The sequence below is a fragment of the Mus musculus genome, chromosome 3, assembly GCF_000001635.26.
Source record: "Mus musculus strain C57BL/6J chromosome 3, GRCm38.p6 C57BL/6J".
Taxonomy (NCBI): Eukaryota; Metazoa; Chordata; class Mammalia; order Rodentia; family Muridae; genus Mus; species Mus musculus.
Window position 1 is genome coordinate 107,963,002 of NC_000069.6, and position 23,722 is coordinate 107,986,723.

Consider the following 23,722-nt stretch of genomic DNA (forward strand, 5'->3'; position numbering starts at 1 on the left):
ACTGACCACAGCTTCTCCCTCCAGGATGACTGAACCCAAGACTGGTCCCCTATAGATCCCTACTGAGATTAGCTGGCACACCTCCTTGTCCACAGGTATATAATAAATCTGCTTTCCTGTTCAGCTGTACCCACTGACTTTCTGGGCAACTCCTGCATCTCCTTCAAAGTACTTGCATGGCTCACAGATCCCTGTTTCTGTACTTGTTTCAGTGTTTCTTCATGTCCAGTTACCCTAGTCAGGTTAGTCCCAAAGCCGTGCAGGTCTTGGCAATCAACCATTCCGCTGTATTCAAACCCTGAATACAATAGCAGCTAATTACATCATGTCTGCAGAAAGCTAGGGTTTGATAGTCACAGACTCATCTTTGAACAGCTCTCCGAGAACAGGGCAGGGTGAAGAGACCATGAGGGGCTCCTCCTGGGTGCTCTCACCATCAGCTTCACGACTCAGTGAGACCCACAACTCTTCACAGTTCCAAGTCCCAGAATGCTGCAGTGAGTGAGATTCCCTCTCTATCCTCTAGAGAGCTTTATCTCTGCTGTGAGGATCTCAGACTAGAGCCAAGATATGTCAAAGCTCTTCTGGTTCCATTAGATGTTTCAGAGCCCGGCACTACAGGCTCAGAGCTCAGACTCCTGGGAAGCAGCTGGAATGCTTAGCAAGGCTAAAGAGCAAAAGAAAAAGACACAACTCACAGCAAGTGTTCAGTGTTTATTGTGTTTCAAGTGTGTTTCAGGCTTTATTGTACATGAGACAGGCCTGGGGCAGCTCCTTAAACAGGAACAGGCTGGCACTCGAGTATTGACCTTCAGGGTAACTCTAGGGAGGGCCGTCACTAAGATAGTATTGACCATCAGGGTATCTCTAGGGAGGGCTGGCACTAAGATAGTGTTGACCATTGGGGTAACTCTAGGGAGCCTGAGTTCAGGACAGACCTCAGATTGCAGAAAAGGGCTGTGAGGTTGGGTCTGGGCACCAATGAAGAAGGGGCCATGTGAAAAAAAAATGGGGAGAATAAAGGCTGCATGGGCTTGACTGGGGTGAGGATGAGGAGATGGGGCTGACCAAGCTGCAGAAGGGAGCGGGAAGGAGAGAGAACCGGGAGCCACAGTGCAGAAGGCCAGGGTGCTGTCCCCACCCAGAGCCTGCAGGATCCGCAGTATGGACAGGTCCCCCACTCTGAGTGACAGCATGGCAGGGGCCTAATCAGTGCCCCACTGGGCTATCTTAGTAAACACAGGTCTTGGGAGGAAGCGGCTACTCTTCATGTAGGCAGAGATCTTCTTGAGGCCCTGCACAGTGGGAAGGACACAGCAGAAGCTCAGGTCTGCAGCCCACACAGAGGAGCAGCCCCAGGTCAGGAACTGCATTTCTCAAAGGCTCAAGCTCTGGACCACAGCACAGCCTGCTAAGCTCCCAACCCTGGCAAGAGAACTCTTCAGTTTCCTATAGTGAGAGACTAGACCCTGTGAAAGTACTTTATACCCACTAAAGGTCACAATACAGGCTCAGAAAATACTATAACCAGTTATTAGAAAGCAACCCGAGGTCCAGAGACCTCAACTGCCCCTTCTTACAGGGGTAGTGATTGAGACAGAGGTGAAGTCAGCTTGTCTCTGAAGCTGCCATTCTCCCCCTCCCCCTTCCACCCTCCTCTTTCTCCCTCTTCCTTGTCCTCTCTCTATTCCCCTCTCCCTCTCCTTCTCCCTTGTTCTCTCTCTATCCCCCTCTCCTTCTCCCTCTCCCTCCCTCCTCCCCTCCCCTCCCCCTGTCCCCTATGAGACAGTCTACTGAGAAACTGTATTTACCAACAGAGAAGGGAGAAAAAGAAACCAGGAAGACAGGCAGAGCCCAGTGACTCAGCAAATCCTCAATGAAAGCCATCAAGAGAACAGGCCACAAAGAGAAGCTGAACAGGATTCTAATCAATTTCCTGAGAGCAGAGTTAACAATTCTTCCCGCGGTTCCCAAGTATAATCTCACCACACCCTGGCAGTACCTCTCTCCACCCCTAACACAGGGACCACTCTGTGTGACTACATGTCATGTTATAAGCCATACATCAAGGTGGAGAATACGCAGACGATTCCAGAGGGTGCAAAGCGACCATACACATGCTGGGCTAAGGTGCCACTCTCTTTCTCCAGCCACCTACCCTGGAGCCATGCCAGCTCCTGCACAGTCCCCAAGGGTACCCAGCCTGGACCAGAGCCAGAGCCAATGGGAACTAATAGTGTATCTTTGATGATTAGTAAGCAAGGTCAACAGATGGAAGGTAGAAAAGCCTTTGGACCTACACTAATCTGATTCCCAGATTTGTGTAGATGACCCAAGATTGTTGTGTACTGCGGTACAGGCTGGTTTCAGCAACCAAGAGGAATACCACATGCATCTCACAGACTGGGTTTCTACGGCCTCTGCTGACTTAGTCCCAGGACTGCGGCATTATGGATGCCCCTCACATACACACACACATTTTGAGATTTTGAAGTGATAAATATTGCTGGATACATTTACAGAAATCTCAAAAAAACAAAAAACCAACAACAACAACAACAAACAAACAAACAAACAAACAAAAAACAGAACAAAACAAAAAAAAATCCAAAAAACAAAAACAAAAAAACTAAGTTGTTTTTCCTTTGGTCACAGAACTAGAAAGGCACTGTGAAAGGTGTTGGGATTGAGACCTTGGAAAAACAGCTAAAGTGCATATTTTACATATCAAAGCAGACCTGGCCTCCAGGTTCTCCCAGCATCCTTCAGTCCCTACCTGGCATACCCTGACCTCTACCCTGAACTTCCCAGCCTAGGGGTTGGGCTGACCTTCTCTCAGAGTCTCTTCCCATGCATTTTCTCTCTTTCTCTTCCCCTTCTGCTCTATCTCCCTTTCCATGGTGACATCACTGGCCTCATTCCTTGGGATCAGGGAACTCACCAGCCTGAGAGTGTTTTCCCGATAAACCTGCTTTTATATGCTCTAATCTGGTTTGAATTGGCTCATTTCACTGGCAGAAAGATAACCTATCAGAAGAAAGTGAGAAAGAAGACAACCCAAGGGGAAGCAGGATCAGAGCATCACCTCGAAGCGGGCCAGGAAGTCCCTCAGGTTTGGGAAGGCGTCCAGGCACTTGGGCTCAAACATACGATACTGGTCAAGAATGTCATAAGCAAGGAAATCCACATAGGTGACCTGCAGGAAGCCAAGGGTGAGCGCTCTGGAATCTGACACCAGGGAAGGATGGCAACCCCTCCTCCCCACCCCTCCCTTTACCTTGTCCCCTGCAAACCATGGCCTCTTGCCCAGGAACTCAGAGTAGAGCTTCATTTTCTCAGGGATGGCCTTCAAGAACTCTGGCTTCTGCTTCTCCTGAGGCAGAGAACAGCTGGCTGTCACCACCTTTAGTCATAGGCTCCCTGGCAGAGAGGCTGCTGGCCTCGAAGGACTAGGCTACTGAGTCTCATCACCATTTTCTTAGTAGCAGGCCTCATCTATCAGAGGTGATTGGAAGACAGACAGGAGTGCTACACTGTCCTTAGATCGGTCACCACTGGTACTTAGCTGCTATGAGTCACACCCAGGTCTTCCTAAGTATCATTGTGCATGTTATGGTCCCAGAGATCCAATGGAACCACAGAAACAAAGGACCTAAAGACCCCAGGAGAAGACAAAGTTATACTGGCTTTGGGGCGGGGGCAGGGAAAATGGATGGATAAGAACAATTTAGATATTTGAACGGCATGCAACTAATATTTGGAGAGCAGTCACTAATATTGAAAAGAAGAAAGGTCAAAGATCTTCTGGCTGACCCTGAGCTGCCTACTAGGAAGGTGTCCTGTCTTCTACTGGAGCCAAAGAGGGCATGCTTGGGAAGTGCTGGGTACATGTGTGAGTCCGTTGTGCACGTATGTATGTAGGCGTGCTTACCTGTGTGTGCATTTGTGGAAGCTAAAGCCTGCTACCCAGTGTCTTTCTCAATCACTCTCTACCTTACATTTTTGTGACAGTGTCTGTCACTGAACCTGGAGTAGAGAGACTGGCTAGATTCATTGGCTAGCAAGCACAGAAATCCTCCTGTTTCTTTTCCCATGGTGCTCCAAGGTACTCCCTGGTTGGTTTGTTTTTTTAATGTGGGATACCGAGGATCCACAATCAAGTCCCCATGCTTGCACATCAAAGACTTCTACCCTCTGAACCATCTCCCCAGCCTCTACTTCATCTTTTGAGTCTGCGTTTTAAGAAGAAAATTGTTAGTGTGATCACTAGCTTAGATGACACATGGAAGTGGTTACAGGACATACACATCAGGGATTTTAACTCTGCATTAAATGTCTAGGTCAGACTGTTCACTCTAGAATCTCAACTGTATCTAGGATGCTTAGACAAGTAATAATAGTTTCAGTGTTGATGTGAGAGATCACTATGGTAACGAAGGTCGTTCTGTTGGTAAGATCCGAAAGCTTGGAGAATCAGTAACATGGCTCCTTACTGAAGGAGATGTTACAGATCTGAATGCAAGACTTTAACTCCTGCTTCAAACCCCGTCTTCTCCACCTACTGGCCACTCACAAAATCGGGACTGCAGCAGACTATCATGAGCTGTATGCGGGTGTCCATAACTTGGTTCTCCAAAGTATCCACACGGATCCTCTCCTCCTCTGTCTCTCCACCTGCAGCACACACAGAACACTCAGCATCCCAACCCAGCCAAGCCAAGGAGATTGCCTGATATGCCCTACCCTGCAGGCAACCCCACTCACACAGGTTGTGCTTCCGGCCAAGGTAGCGCAGGATGGCATTGCTCTGGGTGACCTTGTGTGACCCATCAATTAAGTAGGGCAGCTGGATGGACAAGCAGGGAAGGTCAGATGGGATATGAGGTCCCTCCATCCCTTCCCTGGGTGAGAGCAGACACAGGGCCTGGCACTCAGTGTGCCTGCCATGGGAAGCCCTCCATGGGCACAGTGTGCATTGAATGAGAGAGCTGGGACACAGCCCATCACAGAAACACTGTGCAGCCAACAGGGATGGAGCAGGAGAGCAGAAACACTGATCCTAAACCCTCAGCCAGGCCAGGAGATGAGGTGAGATCACCACGTCTTCCCCAAACCTCCCTTTCCCTGCACTTACATTGGGAAAATCCAGGCCAAGATTGAATTTCTCACTCAGCCACTGGCTTCGGTCAAAGTTGGGGGCTGTGGTGGACAAGAGGATGTGAAAGGATATCAGTGTGGCTGCGTCTGACACTCCAATCTCACTGACCCACCTAAGAAGTCACGAGCAAGATACCCTGGGGAAGGAGAACTGTAACATCTTGCACTAAGTCATTCTCAAGATAAAGAAGAGGGGTGATAAAGAAGGGGACCCTAAGCCCAATGGGACCCCAAAAATGAACCCAGCTCAATTATAAATACAGGTGGGCCCGGAACTCCAGTCTCATTATTGTTGTTTGAGGCAAGATCTCTCAATTATGTAACCAAGGCTTTCCAGAAACTATATGTATAGACCTGACTGCCCTCAAACTCAGAGATCCACCTGTCTCTCTGACTTTCTAGAGCTGGATTTAAAAGCAAGCTCCCACACATTGCCATTCCCAGTGCATAGAAAACCAAACTGCACCCTCAAGAGGTTCCTGGAAGGAGCAGGCTCCTTCCTCCTCCAGTTGTAGGAGGTCTGCAGAGCTGAGGAATTAGGGGCTGGGTACGGGCATCCCTGGGTAAGAGGAAAGCAGGTGTCTGACCAGGAAGGTGTCATTACCATCCCCCATGACATATCTCTTCTCCTCATAGCTTGAATCTGTGTATTCCAGGAGCAAGCGGATGGAGTGAGTCAGCTGGAAGAGAAGGTCACACAAGTTAGAAATGGTAGGACCTTTACTGGATGACTTCATCTTCGCAGATGAATCCTCTCACCCTCCACAAACACAGCCACCCTGCGGTGTGTACACATGCACTCATAGGTGCCCGCCCCTTCACACCTGCAGCCTCCCAAGTTTGTGAGCTCCAGGGTGCTAAGAAAAGTATACATCTGAGAGCCCGGATCACTTTGAACTTCCCGCCTGAGTCCTAGTCCCACCCTCCAGGCAGATCCCCCTCTCACTCCGCGGGTGTTCCAATAGCCCAGTGTCATAGGCATGGCGCTGATGCTGTGGTCTTCTCAGACTGGCTTCAGGTAGGTTGAGCTGGAGAATTTTAAGGAGGTGCAAAGGGAAAGGTGGGTGGGGCCTTGTAAACGGTCCCGCCCTCAATGCCCTAACCCCACTCAGGCACTGCCTTTCCCTTCAATTGTCCTCAGAGACTTTGAACCCGAAGCCCTTTGGCTTCACCCACAGCCCGGGAGAGGGAGAAGTAGGATCCTATGCACCTTCAGGCCTTGGATTCTGAGCAGGTTCACATGAAGGACCTCCTCCCCCCTCAGCCTCTTTAGTGCTTCCTGTCACCGCCCCCTAATGGGTGCCCCCAAACTTGAAAATGCAGCTTTCCATTCCTAGCAGAACTTAGGTTTTCACCCCTATACTGTGGAAATCTCTAGGAGAGAGTCCCAGATCTCAACAGAAGATAAAGTAGGGTGCCCCTCGGGCAAAAGTTTAATTTAGCATTGACAGCTGCCAAGCTCTATTACCCACCACAGCCTTATTATTCACCTAGAATCATAGGACAGTCCATGAGATAGGAAGGACTCCAGAAGAGGAACAATCAGAAAACAAGTACTCCCAGTGTCTTCCTTTAGGAAATTTGGAAACTTCATCATTTGCTCATCAAGCTAGTGACCATATAAGCCAGTCACTATTTTTGGCCATGTTTGTAAGCTAAATCCAAGAACCAGATACCTAGGGCACAAGAGATCTAAGACACCATCACAGTGCAGGGTACCTGGCTGGCAGAACTTCCCATGGGTTGCACTGTGCAAGGGAGCAAAGAATGCACAGCTGGTGTGTGCCATAGAGGGGGAGAGCATGTGCCCTAAGAGGCTTGCTTTCAAGGGACAACAGGATGCTGTACACACGGGATCCTGTGTACACACTTTGCACGGGACACAACGAGCCCAAAGCTAGACCCTCAGCTGTCCACATCCCTAGATGCTAGACCTGGCCCAAACCCCGGACATATGTTTGTATATGACAGGGTTGCTCAAATGATCTTTCAGTTACCCTGAAATATATGCCCTGTAGTCCAACCTTCACAAGGTAAGTGTCCTACCAAGAACACTGTCCTACCTGTCTGCTTTCTTCCTTGGAGGCAACAGACTCTTTCAAAACCAAGAGGATAACATCACCTTGTTTATAAAAACTTATCAGATATAATGAGAAACAAATGACAGAAGAGGAGACTAAAATGAGTTTACAAGTCAAAGGCCAAGGCTGTTGCTCTGCAGGACGTACATTTTGGGATTAAATCATCCTTTACTGGGACTACGGGGTATGAAGGCAACATATCATGTCACCCACATAGGAGCTGTGCAGTGAGGGTGCAGGGGACAAGCAGAGGCCATCTCATCCTAGGACATTAAAGAAACCACATGTTCTGCAAGTCTCTGTGAGGATGCACACACACAGAGCATGTCACTGGGGCTCACAGTACCTGTGGCAAGTGCTGCCTTAGCATTTTACATGTCCACCTGCCCACTTCAGGTTCTCTGAATGGCCACGCTCAGAAAGTACATAAGACCTTAAGGACAATGCCCAGAGTTAAGCTTGCCCACAGAAAGACCATACTATTTACACATGCACAAAATTTCCTGGTTCCATGAGCTCCTAGGATTTAGATCTTTAATCGTTTGCTATCCTAAGGATCTCAGAAAAATGAAATCTTTGGATTTACCTGAAAACTGACTTTTAGGTGTCAAGATGAATTAAAACATTAAGTTTGAAAGACAGGAAAAGAGCAATGAAACAATCTTTACATGGAACAGAAATTGTACCATAGTGTTCATCCAATTTGGTTCTTCCTTTATTAAACAGTCAGTTCCTAGCAAGGAGATCCCATGGATAAGAAGGCCCTTCAGGTTGACTCTGAACTGACTGGTAAAGACCACAAGTTTGGTGGGAATTGTAGAGAGAAATAAATTTGCAAGTATGAATGAGGCACATCAGCAGATTGTCATGCGCTGTGGAAAGTAGAGAAGGAGGAGTGGAAGAAAGCAGAAGGAATCCATACTGTCTAGGACAAGGACTCAGAGGGCCTGGGAAGGGAGCCAGAGCCCTGGAGCCCTTCAGAGGACAGAATCGCTCTGCAGACAGGGATAAGGGCTAGGACAGCAAGTTCTCAATGCAGGGTCCCCAGAGTCCGAGATCATCATCTCTTTGAATGAGAAAGGTCCCTGAAAGGCAGCAGGGAACCCTGGGGACTGGGGACTTGGAGAGATCTGAAGCTAAGAGTCACAGCCAGTGCTGTCCTGGAGAATTAATACCAGTGTTGATCACTGATCCTCTGGTTGTCTCTGTCTGTGCACTGTCACAAGTTCACAGTGCAGCCAGCCCTAGTGTCTTAAAAGGACACTGTACAGGAAAAAAATCTAAATGTGTTGGAGGAAATTTGGCTTATAACCTATAGAGTGACATCTGAGATGGATTCCATAATTCCTTGCCAATGGGTGACATTCAACATGGTCCATGCAAAAACACAGAATTCTATGAATAATGGCTTCTGGGGTTTTTTTTCTTTTTAAAAACATCACAGAAGTAAGTGCCAACCAAGTGTTCTCTGCCTCATGGAGACTCTCTGAAAGTCTCTCACATGCTGACTGTCTAGAGAAACTCAGGAAATAGAGATGATACATAGTTGAAGAGGAATTTTAATCCAGCAACATGGTTACTCCTGCTGGAATATATACACACCCTTAGCACACCCCTTTAATCCCAGATAATGCTGTCTAATTGATGGACAGACAAAGTACAACCAGAATAAGGGAGTCTGTGCTGCCTGTCACCAGTGAGCAGAAATGGGAACTGAGTCTTCAGGTTGTGCTTTCATTGGAAAACAGGCAATGTGCAATGATGATGGGTTGATTCCCTAGGGAACAAAAACTGTTTTCATATCTTGTCTGCACCCAGTGGGTTTTTATAGAGTTAAATAGTAGCTTTGGGGAAGCAACCATGTGGCATGGAAGAGACCCCAAGTAAAAGCCTCATGCCTTGTATTTTCATTCGTTCTTCGGACATTGGATTTCAAGCTCTTTTTTTTTTTTTAATGCCAAGTCTAATAAGCATCTGCTTGCATCAGCCCTGCACCCTCTAGATATCACTTGGGCTTACAAATTAACTCAGAGCAAACAAGCCATGAACCAGGCATATCTGCAGATTCCAGTTTACAGAAGTACAGCGTGCCCCTATTCCTCAACTATCCAGGTATCCCCACTACTAGTTATCAGACTTATATCTATAAAAATCTGTCTAATATAAAAGACATCCTGCCACTGTGCATGCAGCTGGCCATCAACACAGCTTCTTTGAGGGAAGAAAATTTTCCAGAACAGTTATGCACATCAGAGTACATCATACGCAAAAGTAACTTATGAGTATACTCATAAATTAATGCTGAAACGAATAAAGAGCAGGCAGGAAAGCTAGGCAGGCTTCTCTGAGGCCTTTGAGGTGAGGGAGCCAGGAGGTGAGAAAAGACAGATCAAAACTGAAGAAATGTCCTTGCTTCATCATATCAGAGGCAATTTCAACAACTGCCGTAACCTTCTATGAGGTCTGAACACCTTCCAGCACACTGTGAGAACAGCACATTCTCTGGCACATGAGACATGAGTGATAGTGCCTCACCTGCCACGAGGATGCAGATGTAGTTAAGCATCTGTGGAGAGTGGATGACACCCTATGTGCAAGTTGTACATACATCAAGACAGAAAATAAGCTAGAGAGACACACAGTAAGAGACAGGAACCAAGGGAGGAAAGAAAAGAGAAGGGAGGAAGGAGGGAGTAACTGAGAAAAGAGAATGAGGGAGGGAGAAAGAGGGAGGGAAATAGAAAAAACTTTATTTAAACACATTAGCATTTCAAGATGGGAGAAAAACAGCCAAGTTTAATGTAAAACGCTTTGTCTAAAAAAAAAAAACACACACACATACAAACATACTAAGAAGAAAAATATTCAAACTTTCTCTAAGACTCACGAAAACCTGTAACTATCACAAAGCATCTACAACATTGGTAGAGCCTTACTCCAACCAGACAAATACAAAACCAAACACAGAGGTAAGAGAGATGGGACTCAGTTGGGAGAGTGCTGATCTGGCATGCACAAACCTCTGGGTTCCATCCCAGAACCCCATAAACCAAGCATAAAGGAGCTCACCTAATGTCAGCTCTCAGAAGGCAGAGGCTGGAAGATCAATAGTCCAAGGCCATCCTCAGTTATACGGTGAGTTTAAGGCTAGCTACCTGAAACGTGAGGCTCTGCTTCACCTGCAAGGAAGTGGATATTATAAACTCATAGATATTAGAAAAAGATAAGAGACTTAAAAATCTGCACAAATGATTTCAAAACTAGGAATGCACTTCTTCATGTACACAATGCTACAATGAACTGTATATAATGTAAATACAACAAAGTGTAGAATGAACTATTAAAACCCAAATGAAGCAATAATGCGTAATAAGTAGGGGAACAAAAGATATTTGGTTTTCATGAACTAGCTGGATGGTATTTCAAAGCCTCCCAAAATTAGTAAGCTTGACTACCAATTGTCATGAGAGTACCAATTGTACTCTCAGGTCTGGTGTAAATGTCCACCTGGGAGGCAGCATGATGATGGAGGCTGTAAGTCTCTGTTCCTTCCAGGTCTGACTTCCCATCTAGGCATTGCAGAGAGAACATGGTGTCTTGGTTGTAACTGATTCTGTGCTCAGACATGGCAATGCAAACATAGAGAAAGATGAAGTAGAGAGAGAAGAGGAGAGCATGTAGACACGACAGCTGAGGAGCACAGGAGAGACTGGAGCCAGTGCAAGCTGTTTTGTATATTCTGGGTGTCACAAAACAGACTTGGACACTCAGCGATCCTGCACAATTTGTCCAATCATGACTCTTGTCAGGAGGAAATCTGAGATCCAGAAAGCTTAAGTAATTTCCTTCTAACATAGCTAGTCAGTAGGACAGGGCCCAAGTCAGACTGGCTTTGTGAGGGCCATTCTGTGAGGTTCCTAAGCCCATACCTCCTGTCTTGCAGGAGACACTATTCTTCTCTGTTTCATCAACATGTTTCTGGCTCAAAGCTGAGCTCCTTCTAGCCTAGGTTTGCACACAACCTAAACTTCTGGCAAGACAAAGGAGTCCAACAGGTCAGCACAACATAGAAGAAATCTTACCCACAGACCTACCAAAGACAGGATGAAGTAGGACACTGGGGGAGGGTTCAGGAAGAAAGCCTCATCAGGCTTGTAATCAAGAGAGTCCAAGCTCCCCAATGTGGTGTCTGAGGTCATTCTCACTGAGCCAAAGCTGACCTCATCTCCAGGCCTGATAAGGGACCATACTGGATGATACCCACATATGCCATTGACCTTCTACTAGAATGGTAAGTGTCACAGAGTTTAAAGAGTTCAAAGATACCCATGACTTTCTGTCCTCCAAAATCTAGGTGCACGCAGCCTCAAGTGCAATCCTGAATGGTCCCTCCTGACCCTCTCCTCCCTCTTTCCTCACAGCCATGCACAATCCCTAAGGCCATTAGCCTAGACCAGAACCAGCACTGATGAGAACTAGCTGAGAAAGTGTGTACCTTGATGGGTGTAAGGCAGAAAAAATAGATTCCAGACTGAATATTTCCATAACATCTCCAACTCCACGATATCTAATAAAGTAGGTTGTGTGTTAAAAATTAGTTAGTGACCCATGGTTATCTATAACAGGAGGGTCTGACTTCCCAGAACCCAGAAGGTACCACGTACACATCGGAGTCTTTCTATGTCTGTCTTGTCTCTGTCTGTCTCCATCTCCCTGTCTCTCTGTCTCTCTCTTTCCTACCCTCAGGATGAGGACATGTTTCTCTATCTCAATGTACCTGACACCATGCCTCATCAATAGTGGTATTGTACTGGCTGGTTTTGTGTGTTAACTTGACACAAGCTGGAGTTATAATAGAAAAAGATCCTCCCTTGAGGAAATGCCTCCATGAGATCTAGCAGTAAGGCATTTTCTCAATTATCAAACAATGGGGGAGAGCCCAGCCCATTACGGGTGGTGCCATCCCTGGGCTGGTAGTCTTGGGTTCTATAAGAAAGCAAGCTGAGCAAGCCAGGGGAAGCAAGCCACAGCCTCTGCATCAGCTCCTGCTTCCTGACCTGCTTGAGTTCCTGTCCTGGCTTCCTTTGGTGATGAACAGCAATGTGGAAGTGTAAGCTGAATAAACCCTTTCCTCCCCAACTTGCTTCTTGGTCATGATGTTTGTGCAGGAATAGAAACCTTGACTAAGACAGGTGTGAAAATGAGAATCTGTCCCATTTTACAGAGAATCCATGTGCTACAGGGGAAAGTACATGATAGCCAGGTGTCTGTTACTTAGACAAAGCAGGAGAGGAAAGCGGTCCAAATGAGGACATATTTATTTTTCCCCATGGCCTCAGAGCTTTCGGTCCATGATCTCCTGGCTCCACGATGGGAAGAACATTTACTGCAAGGATGAGTGCTGGAGAAAAGCTGCTCACCACAGGGTTTGAGGAAGCCAAGAGATGAAAGGGACAGGTTGTGATGTACCCAGCCATGCCCACCCCAACATCTACTTCTTCCTAGTAGCCCACCCCTGGGTTTCCACCACCTCTCAATAGCCTTTTATTAATCCACACCTACATCACAGCATTGATGGTCTTAGATTCATGTTCCCATCACCCCAACTCTGAACACTATTACTCTGGGACCATGCCTGTATTGAAAGCCATTGAAGGAGAGCTCAGATCCATCTCTAACAGGAAATGATGGGTAAAATGAAACTGCCACACCACAAGATGTTCAAGGTGTAGTCCTTGAGAAAGGACACCCAGCACAACCACAACTTTGGAAGTCAGTGCTTCTTAGTGGGGGCTCTGATTAGATAGTGTTCTCTGATAATCATCTGCACCTGTGAACATTTATTAGTGACATGATTGTGAGAAAAATACCTGATATAGACAACATGTGAAAAGGGAGGGTTTTAAAAGATATGTTGCATGACTGTGCCTGTTTTGTTGTTGTTGTTGTTTGTTTGTTTGTTTGTTTGTTTGTAGGGGGACTAGGAGAATACTTGTGACAATCAGAGAGTAACTTGTAGGAGTCCCAGGTACTGACCTTAAGTCATCAGGCTTGGAAGCAAGTGCCTTTATCCGCTGAACCACATTACTGAGCACATGAGAGCAATTTTGGTTCATGGATCCAGAGGGGTTTCAGCTCATCTTTTCAGGGAAGATAGGGTAGCAAGAGCAGTTCTCTTCCTTATACCCCGTGCCTGGAGAGCAATGGCCACCCCTCAGTATCTGTAACATCGTCAGTGTTCAGAGCGGTCCTCCACACACTTCTCTTTCTCCTGAAGCCAGAACCAGCTGCCATCCCCCTCGTGCACAAGCTTTCTGGCAAAGAGGGTGTCCTGCTGAGGCTCTGAAGGCCCCTGGCAGAGAGGGTGTCCTGGCGAGGCTCTGCAGGCCCCTGGCAGAGAGGGTGTCCTGGCGAGGCTCTGCAGGTCCCAGCTGGGCAGGATGAACAGCCACCTTCCTGAGCCCCGGCTTGGGTTATGATATAAGCTTCAAGTTAATGAGTTGGCATTGGTAGAAGCTTTAACACATCAGCATTGGCTGGACTTCAGGTGAAGCTGATGTCTACAGATATGATGGGAAACCAGATAGGAACACGGTACTGTCGGCCTGCCGTGGTGGTGCACATCTGTAATGCCAGAACTCATTTGCTATTTTTCAGAACGTGTAGTTTATCTGTCTAGAAACACCCCCCCTCCCCCGCAACACACACACACACACACTCTGAGTTTTAAAGTCTCAACTGAAGAATCTGTGGCTACTGTGATGTGACTTGCTGCTTTTCTCTGATCTCCTTCAACAAGATCATGGGAGTTCATAGTGATCCTGAGGCCCGGTCACAAAAATACGGCAGGAAAGCTGGCCCAGCAGTAAAGACACTTGCTGCTCTTGCAGAGGACCAGAGTTTGGTTCTCAACACCCACCCACATGAGATGGCTCTTAACCACCTGTAACCCTTGTTCCAGGGGATCTGGCCACTGAGAACACCGGAAAGGGCGTGTGCATGCCCTCACCCAGAAGAACACAGACACATACATTTAGAAGTCTTTAAAAATTAATTTCATGTCATTTTAAACTCTGGAGAAAGAACAAGAACAGCATCAACAACCCACTGGCCCTGTGTGTACACTGACTGTATCCCACAACGGACGGACTGAAGAGGCAAGACACGAAATTGCTCCTAGATTAAGAGCTTTGCCCAATAGAACTACAGAAGAATGAAACAAGCATCTGAGGAGATTTCTATAAAGCCAAGGGCTAACTGAGACACAGAGGAAGGAAGGAGGCGGGGCAGTGGTGGCTCACGGCTTTAATCCCTGCACCTGGGAGGCAGAGGCAAATGGATCTCTGAGTTTGAGGCCAGCCTGCAAAGACTGCAAGGTTAATGATGTTTCAGAAAACTGGTTGACTTGATTGAACCAAAAAACACACAGAGTTCAGAAACGCTATGTAGAATTCAGAATCCAGGGTTCCATGACAGTCCATCTTGGAGATCTGGCTCTCGTTGATTGAGTCTGTTTAACCCAGAAATGCACAGGCAGCATGAATCAGCTAGACCGGAGCCCTTGGCTGGGGCTGAGGCCAGAGGTAGAGAGAGTTCAGGACAGGACTTTACTCTCTGGGAACTGGAGGTCCACTCTGGGAAGGACAGGCACTGTGTTGAGATAGGAGGGCCCTGATAACAGTGCTCACTTGATACAGGGGTTTGCAAGGTCAGTGATACCAACACGAGGAGTGGCCTGGATTGTAAGTGGCTGCAAGGAGTTCAAACAGGAAACAGGACCTGCTGGTTCATCCCAGTTCAAAGCACTGGATGATTCAGAAAGGCTGGAGAAGAGATTCTGGTCACCTGGGTGCAGGTGGCTCTAGTTGGCTTCAGAATGTCCAAGATGTGTCTTCTCTTCTGCTCATGTACACCACACAGAGTGACACATAGTACTTCGTCAAAGCAAGGTCATGAGGGTGGACACTATCCCCCAACTTTTATCCTAGGCTGCTTTCACACAGAAACACAGAGACATGATGTTTGTGGGTGATATAACACAGGATGGCATTCATCTAGGTGAGCGTGTGCCTAACTATGCCACACACTGAATTCTGCACACGATGAATGGTCCCTGCTTGAGCAGCATAATGGGAACTTGCTTCCTTAGCTTGGGCTCTCCTGCATGTCTGTCTGTCTGTCTGTCTGTCTGTCTGTCTGCCTCTTTGTGTGTCTGTGTGTCTGTCTCTCTGTCTATATGTGTGTGTGTATCTGTGTCTGTCTCTGTCTCTCTGTCTTCAGTTCTCAGTGCTTATGACACAGCATCCTATGAGGCGGCAGGGCCACAGTCAGAAAGAACTTCTATACCCAAATGATGCCACGGAACAAGACCACTCAGCCTCCTGGATGCTCCCCATGGAAGTTCTGTAAGGAAAGTGAACTGTTTTGCAGATTGGGGTCTGTTCCTTCTCCTCTAACACACTAGGAGTGAGGAGCACTCAAGAAGAAGGAAGACCACAGCGTGGATACTTCGGTCATTCTTAGAAGGGGGAACAAAATACCCATGGGAGGAAATACAAAGACAAAGTGTGGAGCAGAAACTGAAGGAATGACCATCCAGAGACTGCCCACCTGGGGATCCATCCAACCCCAGACACTACTGTGGATGCCAACAAGTGCTTGCTAACAGAAGCCTGAAATAGCTTTCTCCTGAAAGCCTCTACCAGTGCCTGACAAATACAGAAGTGGATGCTCTCAGCCAACCATTGGATGGAGTACAGGGTCCCTAATGAAGGCCCCAAGGAGCTGAAGGGGTTTGCAGCCCCATAGGAGGAACAACGATATGAACTAACCAGTAACTCCAGAGCTCCCAAGGACTAAACCACCAACCAAAGAGTACACATGGAGGGACCCATGGCTCCAGCTGCATATGTAGCAGAGGATGGCCTTGTCAGTCATTAAAGGGAGGAGAGGCCCTTGGTCTTGTGAGGGCGAGATACCCCAGTGTAGGGGAATGCCGAGACCAGGAAGAGGGAGTGGATGGATTGGTGAGCAGGGGAGGGAGGAGGAAAAAGGGGGTTTTCAGAGGGGAAACCAGGAAAGGGGATAATATTTGAAATGTGAATAGAGAAAAGGTTTGGGGAGTGTTAGCCATGGCTGTGTAAAACCAGCAGGTGGCTGCAGCCAAACTCAGGGGGATCCAGTGCCAATGCTACAAACATTCTAAAGTGTCAGGACTTCTAGTGGATTCCAGCCACATCAAGTCATTGATCTTTTGGGCTAAGTTCGAAGGCCTTGCCTTACAACTCTGTTACCTGTAGCTTTATTTTCCTAGTTTTGCCACAATGCTTTAAAACTTGTTTTCAGGCATTCGGAGTGAGACATGGAGCTGAGCGATCGCAGCGGAGAACGAGATGCCTGTGGCCGTGGGTCCCTACAGGCAGTCCCAGCCCAGCTGCTTCGACTGCGTGAAGATGGGCTTCGTCATGGGTTGCGCCGTGGGTATGGCGGCCGGGGTGCTGTTCCGCACCTTCTCCTGTCTCAGGATCGGAATGCGGGGTTGGGAGCTAATGGGCAGCATTGGGAAAACCATGGTGCAGAGTAGCAGCACGTTTGGCACTTTCATGGCCATTGGAATGGGCATACGATGCTAATTAGGGCTAGGATGCCCTGCAATATCTAAACTTCCCCATCCATTTCGACCCTTGTACAATAATAAAGTTGTTTTCTTCTTGTTTAAAAAAAAAAAAACAAAAACAAAAAAACCAAACTTGTTTTCATTCCAAATTCTCTTCGTTTGCCACACCTTCCCCTTTACATAGAGAATGATTCAGATTTGGTTTGCATAGAGATCATAACCCAGAGTTCCATTTGCCAAAAGTGGAGTGAATATGGCCCACAAAGCCTAAATACTGGGCCCTTATGTGGGCCGTTTGCCAACCTTGGTTCTAGGTTCATGTCTACTTTGGTGTGGTTTGGTAATTTTATTCTCTCTACTCAACGTTATCATAGTGCCACTCCTGACTTCACTGCATCCTTTCCAGCTTTTTGTCTTTGTCTTCTAGTTAAAATTTAACACACATTGACTGAAATAATGTGAACTTAACCAGTTTCACGAACATTTCACTTCTATGAATTTTTTATCTTATGACCTTTAACTTTTAGTTCCTTATATATTTTAGCAAGCCTGCCTGTTCCTTAGCTGTAGTAGGCAACAGCAGGCAGGGGGCATGAAGACAACACCTGTCAGGGCTCTCATCCAGATGTGCTACCTGGTACAGGTAAGTTGCAGGTGCTGCCTGACAAAGGTCAGGCACTATGATCCAGCCCTGGTGTAGGAGCATGCTCAGTAGGTACTTCTGCAATTTGTCCAAGTCCTTCATGGACAACTTGATGCAAAATGTCCACAGCGTCTGTGACCATACACTGTGGCACTGGGGCCCAGCAAGCCAGGCCTGCCCATCCCTGATCATGCTCTTCCAAGGCAGCTGCAGCTTCTTAATGAATCTGCTTAGCTCAGAGACTGCTGGTTGTATGGAGGGACCAAAATATCTCTGGAGATAATGCACTCAAATTCAAAATTTTCCAATCATAGAGCATTTGCCAAGCCCTGCCATGCATATTCAAGATGAATAATCCAAAGCTGGCACTGTGGTACACACCTGTAATGCCAGTAGTTGGGAGGTAGAAGAAGGAGGATTGTGGGATCAAGGGCCATCTCAGGCCCATAGTGAGTGAGGACCCAGCTAGTATTGGAGACATGAGATCCTGGATCAAAAACACCAGCAACCAGAGGCTGGACATGGGTCAGAGGTGAAGAGTACACTGCTCTTAGATCCGTTCTGTTCCCAGCACCCACAGGGCCATCTGTAATTCTAGCTCCAGGAATTTGATGCTCTCTTCTGGCATCTGCAGGCACCAGTAACCCCTGTGGTGGTCATACACAAATACACATAAAGTGATAATAAATATTTTAAAAAGAACAATGAAAAAAGTGGAGAGAGAGAGAGGGAGAGAGAGAGAGAGAGAGAGAGAGAGAGAGAGAGAGAGAGAGAGAGAGAAGAGATTCCCTCAATTAAGTTCTGCTTGAGTTGCAGACAGTAGAGTCTGAGAACACTGATGTGGGATGCTCCACTCAGGAAGGAGAATGACGAGGAGTGCAGAACATGCTCACCCAGGGCCTGCATGCTCCGCCCCTTCCCATCAGCACAAGATCACTCTGAAGCATAACGCAAGCTGGCTACACATGGACAACTGTGGTACTGCACTCCTCAGAACAAATTAGAAATGAAGGAGATCTCTCTGATGGGAATCCCAGATTAAGGAACAAGGGGACATGGAGCAGGGACATCAAGGACTTTAAATAGCCCAGAGTCCCTACATCTCTACCTCTAGCTCCTCCTGCAAGCAACAAAATAGACACCACCCAACCAAGTCACCACAGCCAGCCCTGAGTGTCACAGAAAAATAATACACTGAACAAATGTGATTCACACTTTATTGAGAACCAAATGGGGCTTAGCTGCTTACTCTGAGGACCAAGGCAGCACACAGACAGATCTAATCTCTCAGGCCAGGCCGGGGATTCTCGGGTCTAGTACATTCCTCCAACCATCACTGAGGGAAGGGCTGGATGCAGGGCAGAGACAAGGGATAGGAGGAGACTAATGAAGAAATGGAGAGCCCAAGGACCCAGAGGCTTGGCTGAGGGAAGGGCTGGGAAGAGGAAATGGAGGAATAGGGAATGGAAAGGAGAAGAAAGCTGCACGTGGTAAGAGCTAGGGCCAGCAGAGCACTCATGAGTATTCCCCCAGGTCTGGGCTTTGTAATCCTACTTTGGGTTCCAAAAGGCCATCTTTGCAAAGATTGGCTTGGAGAGGAAGCGGCTGCTCTTCATGTAGTCAGATATCTTCTTCAGGCCCTGTGGGGAGGAGGAGAAAGCAAGAATTGAGGAACTGGGGCTCCAGTGGGTGCCCAGGTTTCACTCTAAGAACCCCAACACAGCCCAGGCTGCTCAGGTGCCCAGCTCTGGTAAGGGAATGCTTTAATTTCCTGTGACGATGGAAAACTGGCACTGCGTTCAGCTGTGTGTCCGTCTGCAGGTGTGAGGGAGAGAGAGCACTCCAGAGAATCCTGCAGAACAGCGCTGTGCTCTCTGCATTCATCAGGAGGAAGCCTGACACACAGGCTCAGCCAGCGGGAACTGCAAGAGTCTGCATCCCTGCCCACTCCCTTGGTTCACTCACCAAGCAAGAAATTCCTTGTTGCTATCTGTTTATACAAACTCCCGATTATTTATTTATTTATTTATTTATTTTTACAAGCAAGCTCCTTCTTGCCTGTGTTTCCACATTGGGGAGGGACCAAGCAGATCAAAGGGACCAGTAACATGCCAGTGTACTTTGGAAGACAGCAAAGATCTCTCCCAGTACCTCAGTAAATCCTGACTGAATGAAGCTAGAGATAGGTGAGCCCGCACGGAGACAATGACATGGCCTTGGCCATTCTCCTGATGCAGAAAAACCTAAACTCGGAACACTGGCATCTGAATGCATACTTAGTGTGTCCATCCCATTTCTCTCGGCCCTGCTAAAGAACATTCTACAGAATGGCATTGTGCTGTGTGCTATCTTTCCAGTACAGTGCCCAGATAAGCTGTTATGAATTCAAAGTTCCAGGGCGGCCTGTACCCAGGAGACGAGGCTTGGCTGGCCTTGGACTGCAGCCTCCCACACTCTCCCACGGCACTGTCCAACTGTTCTCACACAATCTCCAGAGCCGAGAAGCCTGGAGCAGAATGAAAACTAAGAAAAACACATCACCTGTGCAGCAAGGACAGAAAAGAAGATCCCATGCTAAGATTCCCATTGGACCATGGCCTTGATCCCCCAAATCTCTAATAAAGTAGGGTTTGTGCCTATCACACGTGCACTACAGTCAGGCATGCCTGCCACTCTGCATGCCTGGACAGGGATGCATGCTTCCATGCACTACTGAGCTCAGAACTGTGCCTCATAGAAGCAACACTAGAGAAGATGGATGAAGATGGCAGTGAAATCCCACTATAATGATTTTACAGACAAACATCAAGATGTTGCTGAGGAGGAAAATAAAAGGAAAGGAACAGGATGCCTAAATATTGAACAATTTAAGATAAAATCCTGCAGCAGCAGTGAACTGTCTACGCAGCACTAGCTGTAGTCCTGAGTCCCAGTGCTTCCCCAGTCAGGGACCCGACTAAGCAAAGAATTCTACAGGCCATATGGATATAGCATCTTGGTACTGTACATCAATCCTGAATAGTACACCCTACACACTCTGGCCATGTCCTGGGTTTCCATAGGCTTCAGGGCTGGAAAATCCAGGCTCCATGACAACTTATGACTTCTCTCCTTTGGCATCAGGTGGATCTACTGCCTTTGTTTTTTGGTCACGAGAAGCACACAGGAGAAAACCACAACCCCTTCCAGTGGTACTGGTTCCCTGAAAAGCTGACAGTCTTCACAATCAGCTCCCAACACGATCCAATGGAGCTGATAAGTTCACACAAAACGCAGGGTGTGATGGGAAATTCCATGCAAGAGATGAAAGAACTGAACACAGTTCCATGCTTAACAAAAGCTAATCATTTTCGTTTCCATTTGAAGGAGTAGAAAGGCAGTCTGGAAACAGGGGAGGGAAGTAGGGCATTCAAGAGGAAGTGAGATCAGGGCATCACCTCAAAGCGACCCATGAAGTCCTTCAGGTTTGGGAAGGCATCCAGGCACTTGGGCTCAAATATTCGGTGTTGATCAAGGACATCATAAACAAGAAAATCCACATAGGTGACCTGCAGGAAGCCAAGGGTGAGTGCTCTGGAATTTGATGCTTGGAAAGGATGGCAACCCCTCCTTCCCACCCCCTCCCTTTACCTTGTTCCCTGCAAACCATGGCTGCTTGCCCAGAAACTCAGAGTAGAGCTTCATCTTCTCAGGGAGACCCTCTAAGTACTCTGGCTTCTTTTTCTCCTGAAGCAGAAAACAACTGTCACCACTTTCAGACACAGACCCCCTGGCAGAGGCTGGCCTCACAGGGCTGTGCAGGCCCCAGCAAGCAGAGGAGAAGTCACCTACATGAGATTCAGTCAGGGATGATATCCAAGCATTTAGTTAGAATGATTAGACAGCCCAACAGGATACAGCCCTGTCTCCTGGTCTCTACCACCATTGTCAGGACCACTGTGCATGAGACGGCTTTGAGCACATGGCTCTGAACTCTGACCTTACATGAGGCAGAAGCAAACAACTGAAATCGTCCAGGAAACAGGCCGTGCTCTACCTACTAGTGCGGTGAGGACTTCAGTACAGGTTCCAAAGAGATGGGGTGAATTTGAGAGGACAAAAGGAAACAGGCGCAGGATCAAAGGCTTTTGGCTGACTGAGTTGCCTATTGGGGACATCTGCTTATCTCTGAGTGTGTCAAGGACACAGCTCTGGGAAGCCATTTAGGAGGAGAGTGTCCCCTATCCTCAGTGTCTTCTTCCCATGAGTGTGCAATCTGCAGACATGGCAAGACTCCAGGACAACAGAAAGACATGACTCAGGACAGAACCAGCACTTAGACCTGGAGGGATCGAACTCTGTCTGTCCTATCAGGGACTAAAGTGTCACTGTCGAGAGTCTGGACTGGACCTTAGGCCAATGACTGGAAGTTTTCATTTGGCAAACTAAGCTTTGAGGTTACTCTGTTGGCAATTTCAAACACTGTGCCATGAGCAGCACTGAGAGGCTCTGGTGGCAAACAGGGCCAGAGCAGATGCAAGGGCAAGAGTGTGGGGCCAGCTCCAACTCACAAAGTCAGGGCTGTAGCAAACCATGGCCAACTGTATGCGGGTGTCCATAGCCTGGTTCTCCAAAATGTCCACACGAATCCTCTCCTCCTCTGTCTCTCCACCTGCAGCACACACAGGCCAGACTCACCCTCAGCATCCCACTCCAGATAAGCCTAGAAAATGACTACTATCCTCCACCCTGCAGCCAGCCCCACTCACACAGGTTGTGCTTTCGGGCAAGGTAGCGCAGGATGGCATTGCTCTGGGTGATCTTGTGTGATCCATCAATCAAGTAGGGCAGCTGGATGGACAAGCAGGGAGGGTCAGGTGGGATATGGGGCACCTGAATCCTTTCTCTGGGTGAGAGCAGACACAGGGCCTGACACTCAGCCTGCCTGCCATGGGAAGCCCTCCATGGGCACAGTGTGCACTGAATGGGAGAGCTGGGACACAGCCCATCACAGAAACACTGTGCAGCCAACAGGGATGGAGCAGGAGAGCAGAAACACTGACCCCCAACCCTCAGCCAGGCCAGGAGATGAGGTGAGAACAGTGTGTCTTCCCCAAACCTCCTTTCCTCCTCCACCTACATTGGGAAAGTCCAGGCCCAGCTTGAACTTCTCACTCAGCCACTGGCTTCGGTCATAGTCAGGAGCTGTGGTGGACAAGAGGATGTGAAAAGAAATCATGCCAGTATCCCAGCTTCCTTCTCTAGGGAAGGAGTCAGGTATGAGAACACCCCCAAGAAGATCTGCAGCCTCACCCAAGAGTAGACAATGCTTCTGAGGACTGTGGACTGTATATCACTAAGATTTTCAAAAGGTTTGAATAAGCCAATTAGTTGAAAAGAGAACCCAGCCCCCCAAATTCAAAACAGTATCTGGAAGAGACAGTTTCTAAATCCAACTCCAGGAGCTCTGTAGAGCTGAGCAACAGGGTGTCAGAGCAGTGTCTCTAGGCACCAGTTAGCAGGGGAGCAGGGGCCTGAGAAACAGGGTGTAATCACCGTCCCCCATGGTGTATTTCTTGTCCTCATAGCTTGTGTCTGTGTATTCCAGGAGCAGGCGGATGGCGTGAGCCAGCTGGAAAGATGACATATGACAAGTCACAGATTGCAAAACCCTGACAGTCTGACTCTGCTGATTCTTGGTGAGCCTACATCTTACACGTAACTGTCTCCCCACAAGCTCACACACACATACCACATAAGCACAAGCTCTCGTGTTTGAACTTCCAACAACTTCTGAACTCAGTCTATCTCCTGGAAATCAGTTCCCTAGCTACTCCCCACCCCACCCCTGTCCCACCCAGCAGAAGCGTTCTCACTCACCCCACGGATGTCCCAGTAACCTAGTGTCATAGGCATAGTGCTGGTGTCCAGAGCAGACCAACCCGGGCCTTGCTAGTCTGAGCTTCCTGATAATGTCTTAGGCAAGGAAGAGGCGGGACCTGGATATGGCTTTCTATTGGACCATTGGCCTACAGTGTCTCAAATTTCAGACATTCCAGTTGAAGGAAGGAGCCAGGGATCCAGGGGCAGGGCAAGATATAGCTAATCTCAGGAACCAGTCTAAGCAGTCAGAAATAAAAGATGGGAATGGGCTAGCACCTGTGTCAGCAACTCCCTCTTCTTGCTCTAGCGTGCTGTTTCCATGGAGAACAGTTGTGCAGCTAGGGACATTCTTGATGGTCAAAG

At 47.8% G+C, this 23,722-nt stretch overlaps 2 protein-coding genes and 1 pseudogene across 2 annotated transcripts; 1 reads left to right on the plus strand and 2 right to left on the minus strand.

The window, feature by feature from the left end:
* Nucleotides 1-694: 694 nt before the first annotated feature.
* Nucleotides 695-6,173, minus strand: Gstm3 (glutathione S-transferase, mu 3). Its single transcript, NM_010359.2, has 8 exons — nt 6,104-6,173; nt 5,762-5,837; nt 5,135-5,199; nt 4,765-4,846; nt 4,574-4,674; nt 3,278-3,373; nt 3,086-3,196; nt 695-1,295 (listed from the first exon to the last, which is right to left on the minus strand). The coding sequence occupies exons 1-8, from the start codon at nt 6,137-6,139 to the stop codon at nt 1,206-1,208; spliced, it is 657 nt and encodes a 218-aa protein (NP_034489.1). The 5' UTR covers nt 6,140-6,173; the 3' UTR covers nt 695-1,205.
* Nucleotides 16,584-16,953, plus strand: Gm12497 (predicted pseudogene 12497; annotated as a pseudogene).
* Nucleotides 18,701-23,419, minus strand: Gstm2 (glutathione S-transferase, mu 2). The gene is made up of 8 exons (NM_008183.4): nt 23,357-23,419; nt 23,033-23,108; nt 22,617-22,681; nt 22,246-22,327; nt 22,048-22,148; nt 21,128-21,223; nt 20,935-21,045; nt 18,701-19,137 (listed from the first exon to the last, which is right to left on the minus strand). The coding sequence occupies exons 1-8, from the start codon at nt 23,390-23,392 to the stop codon at nt 19,048-19,050; spliced, it is 657 nt and encodes a 218-aa protein (NP_032209.1). The 5' UTR covers nt 23,393-23,419; the 3' UTR covers nt 18,701-19,047.
* Between the last annotated feature and the right edge of the window lie 303 nt (nt 23,420-23,722).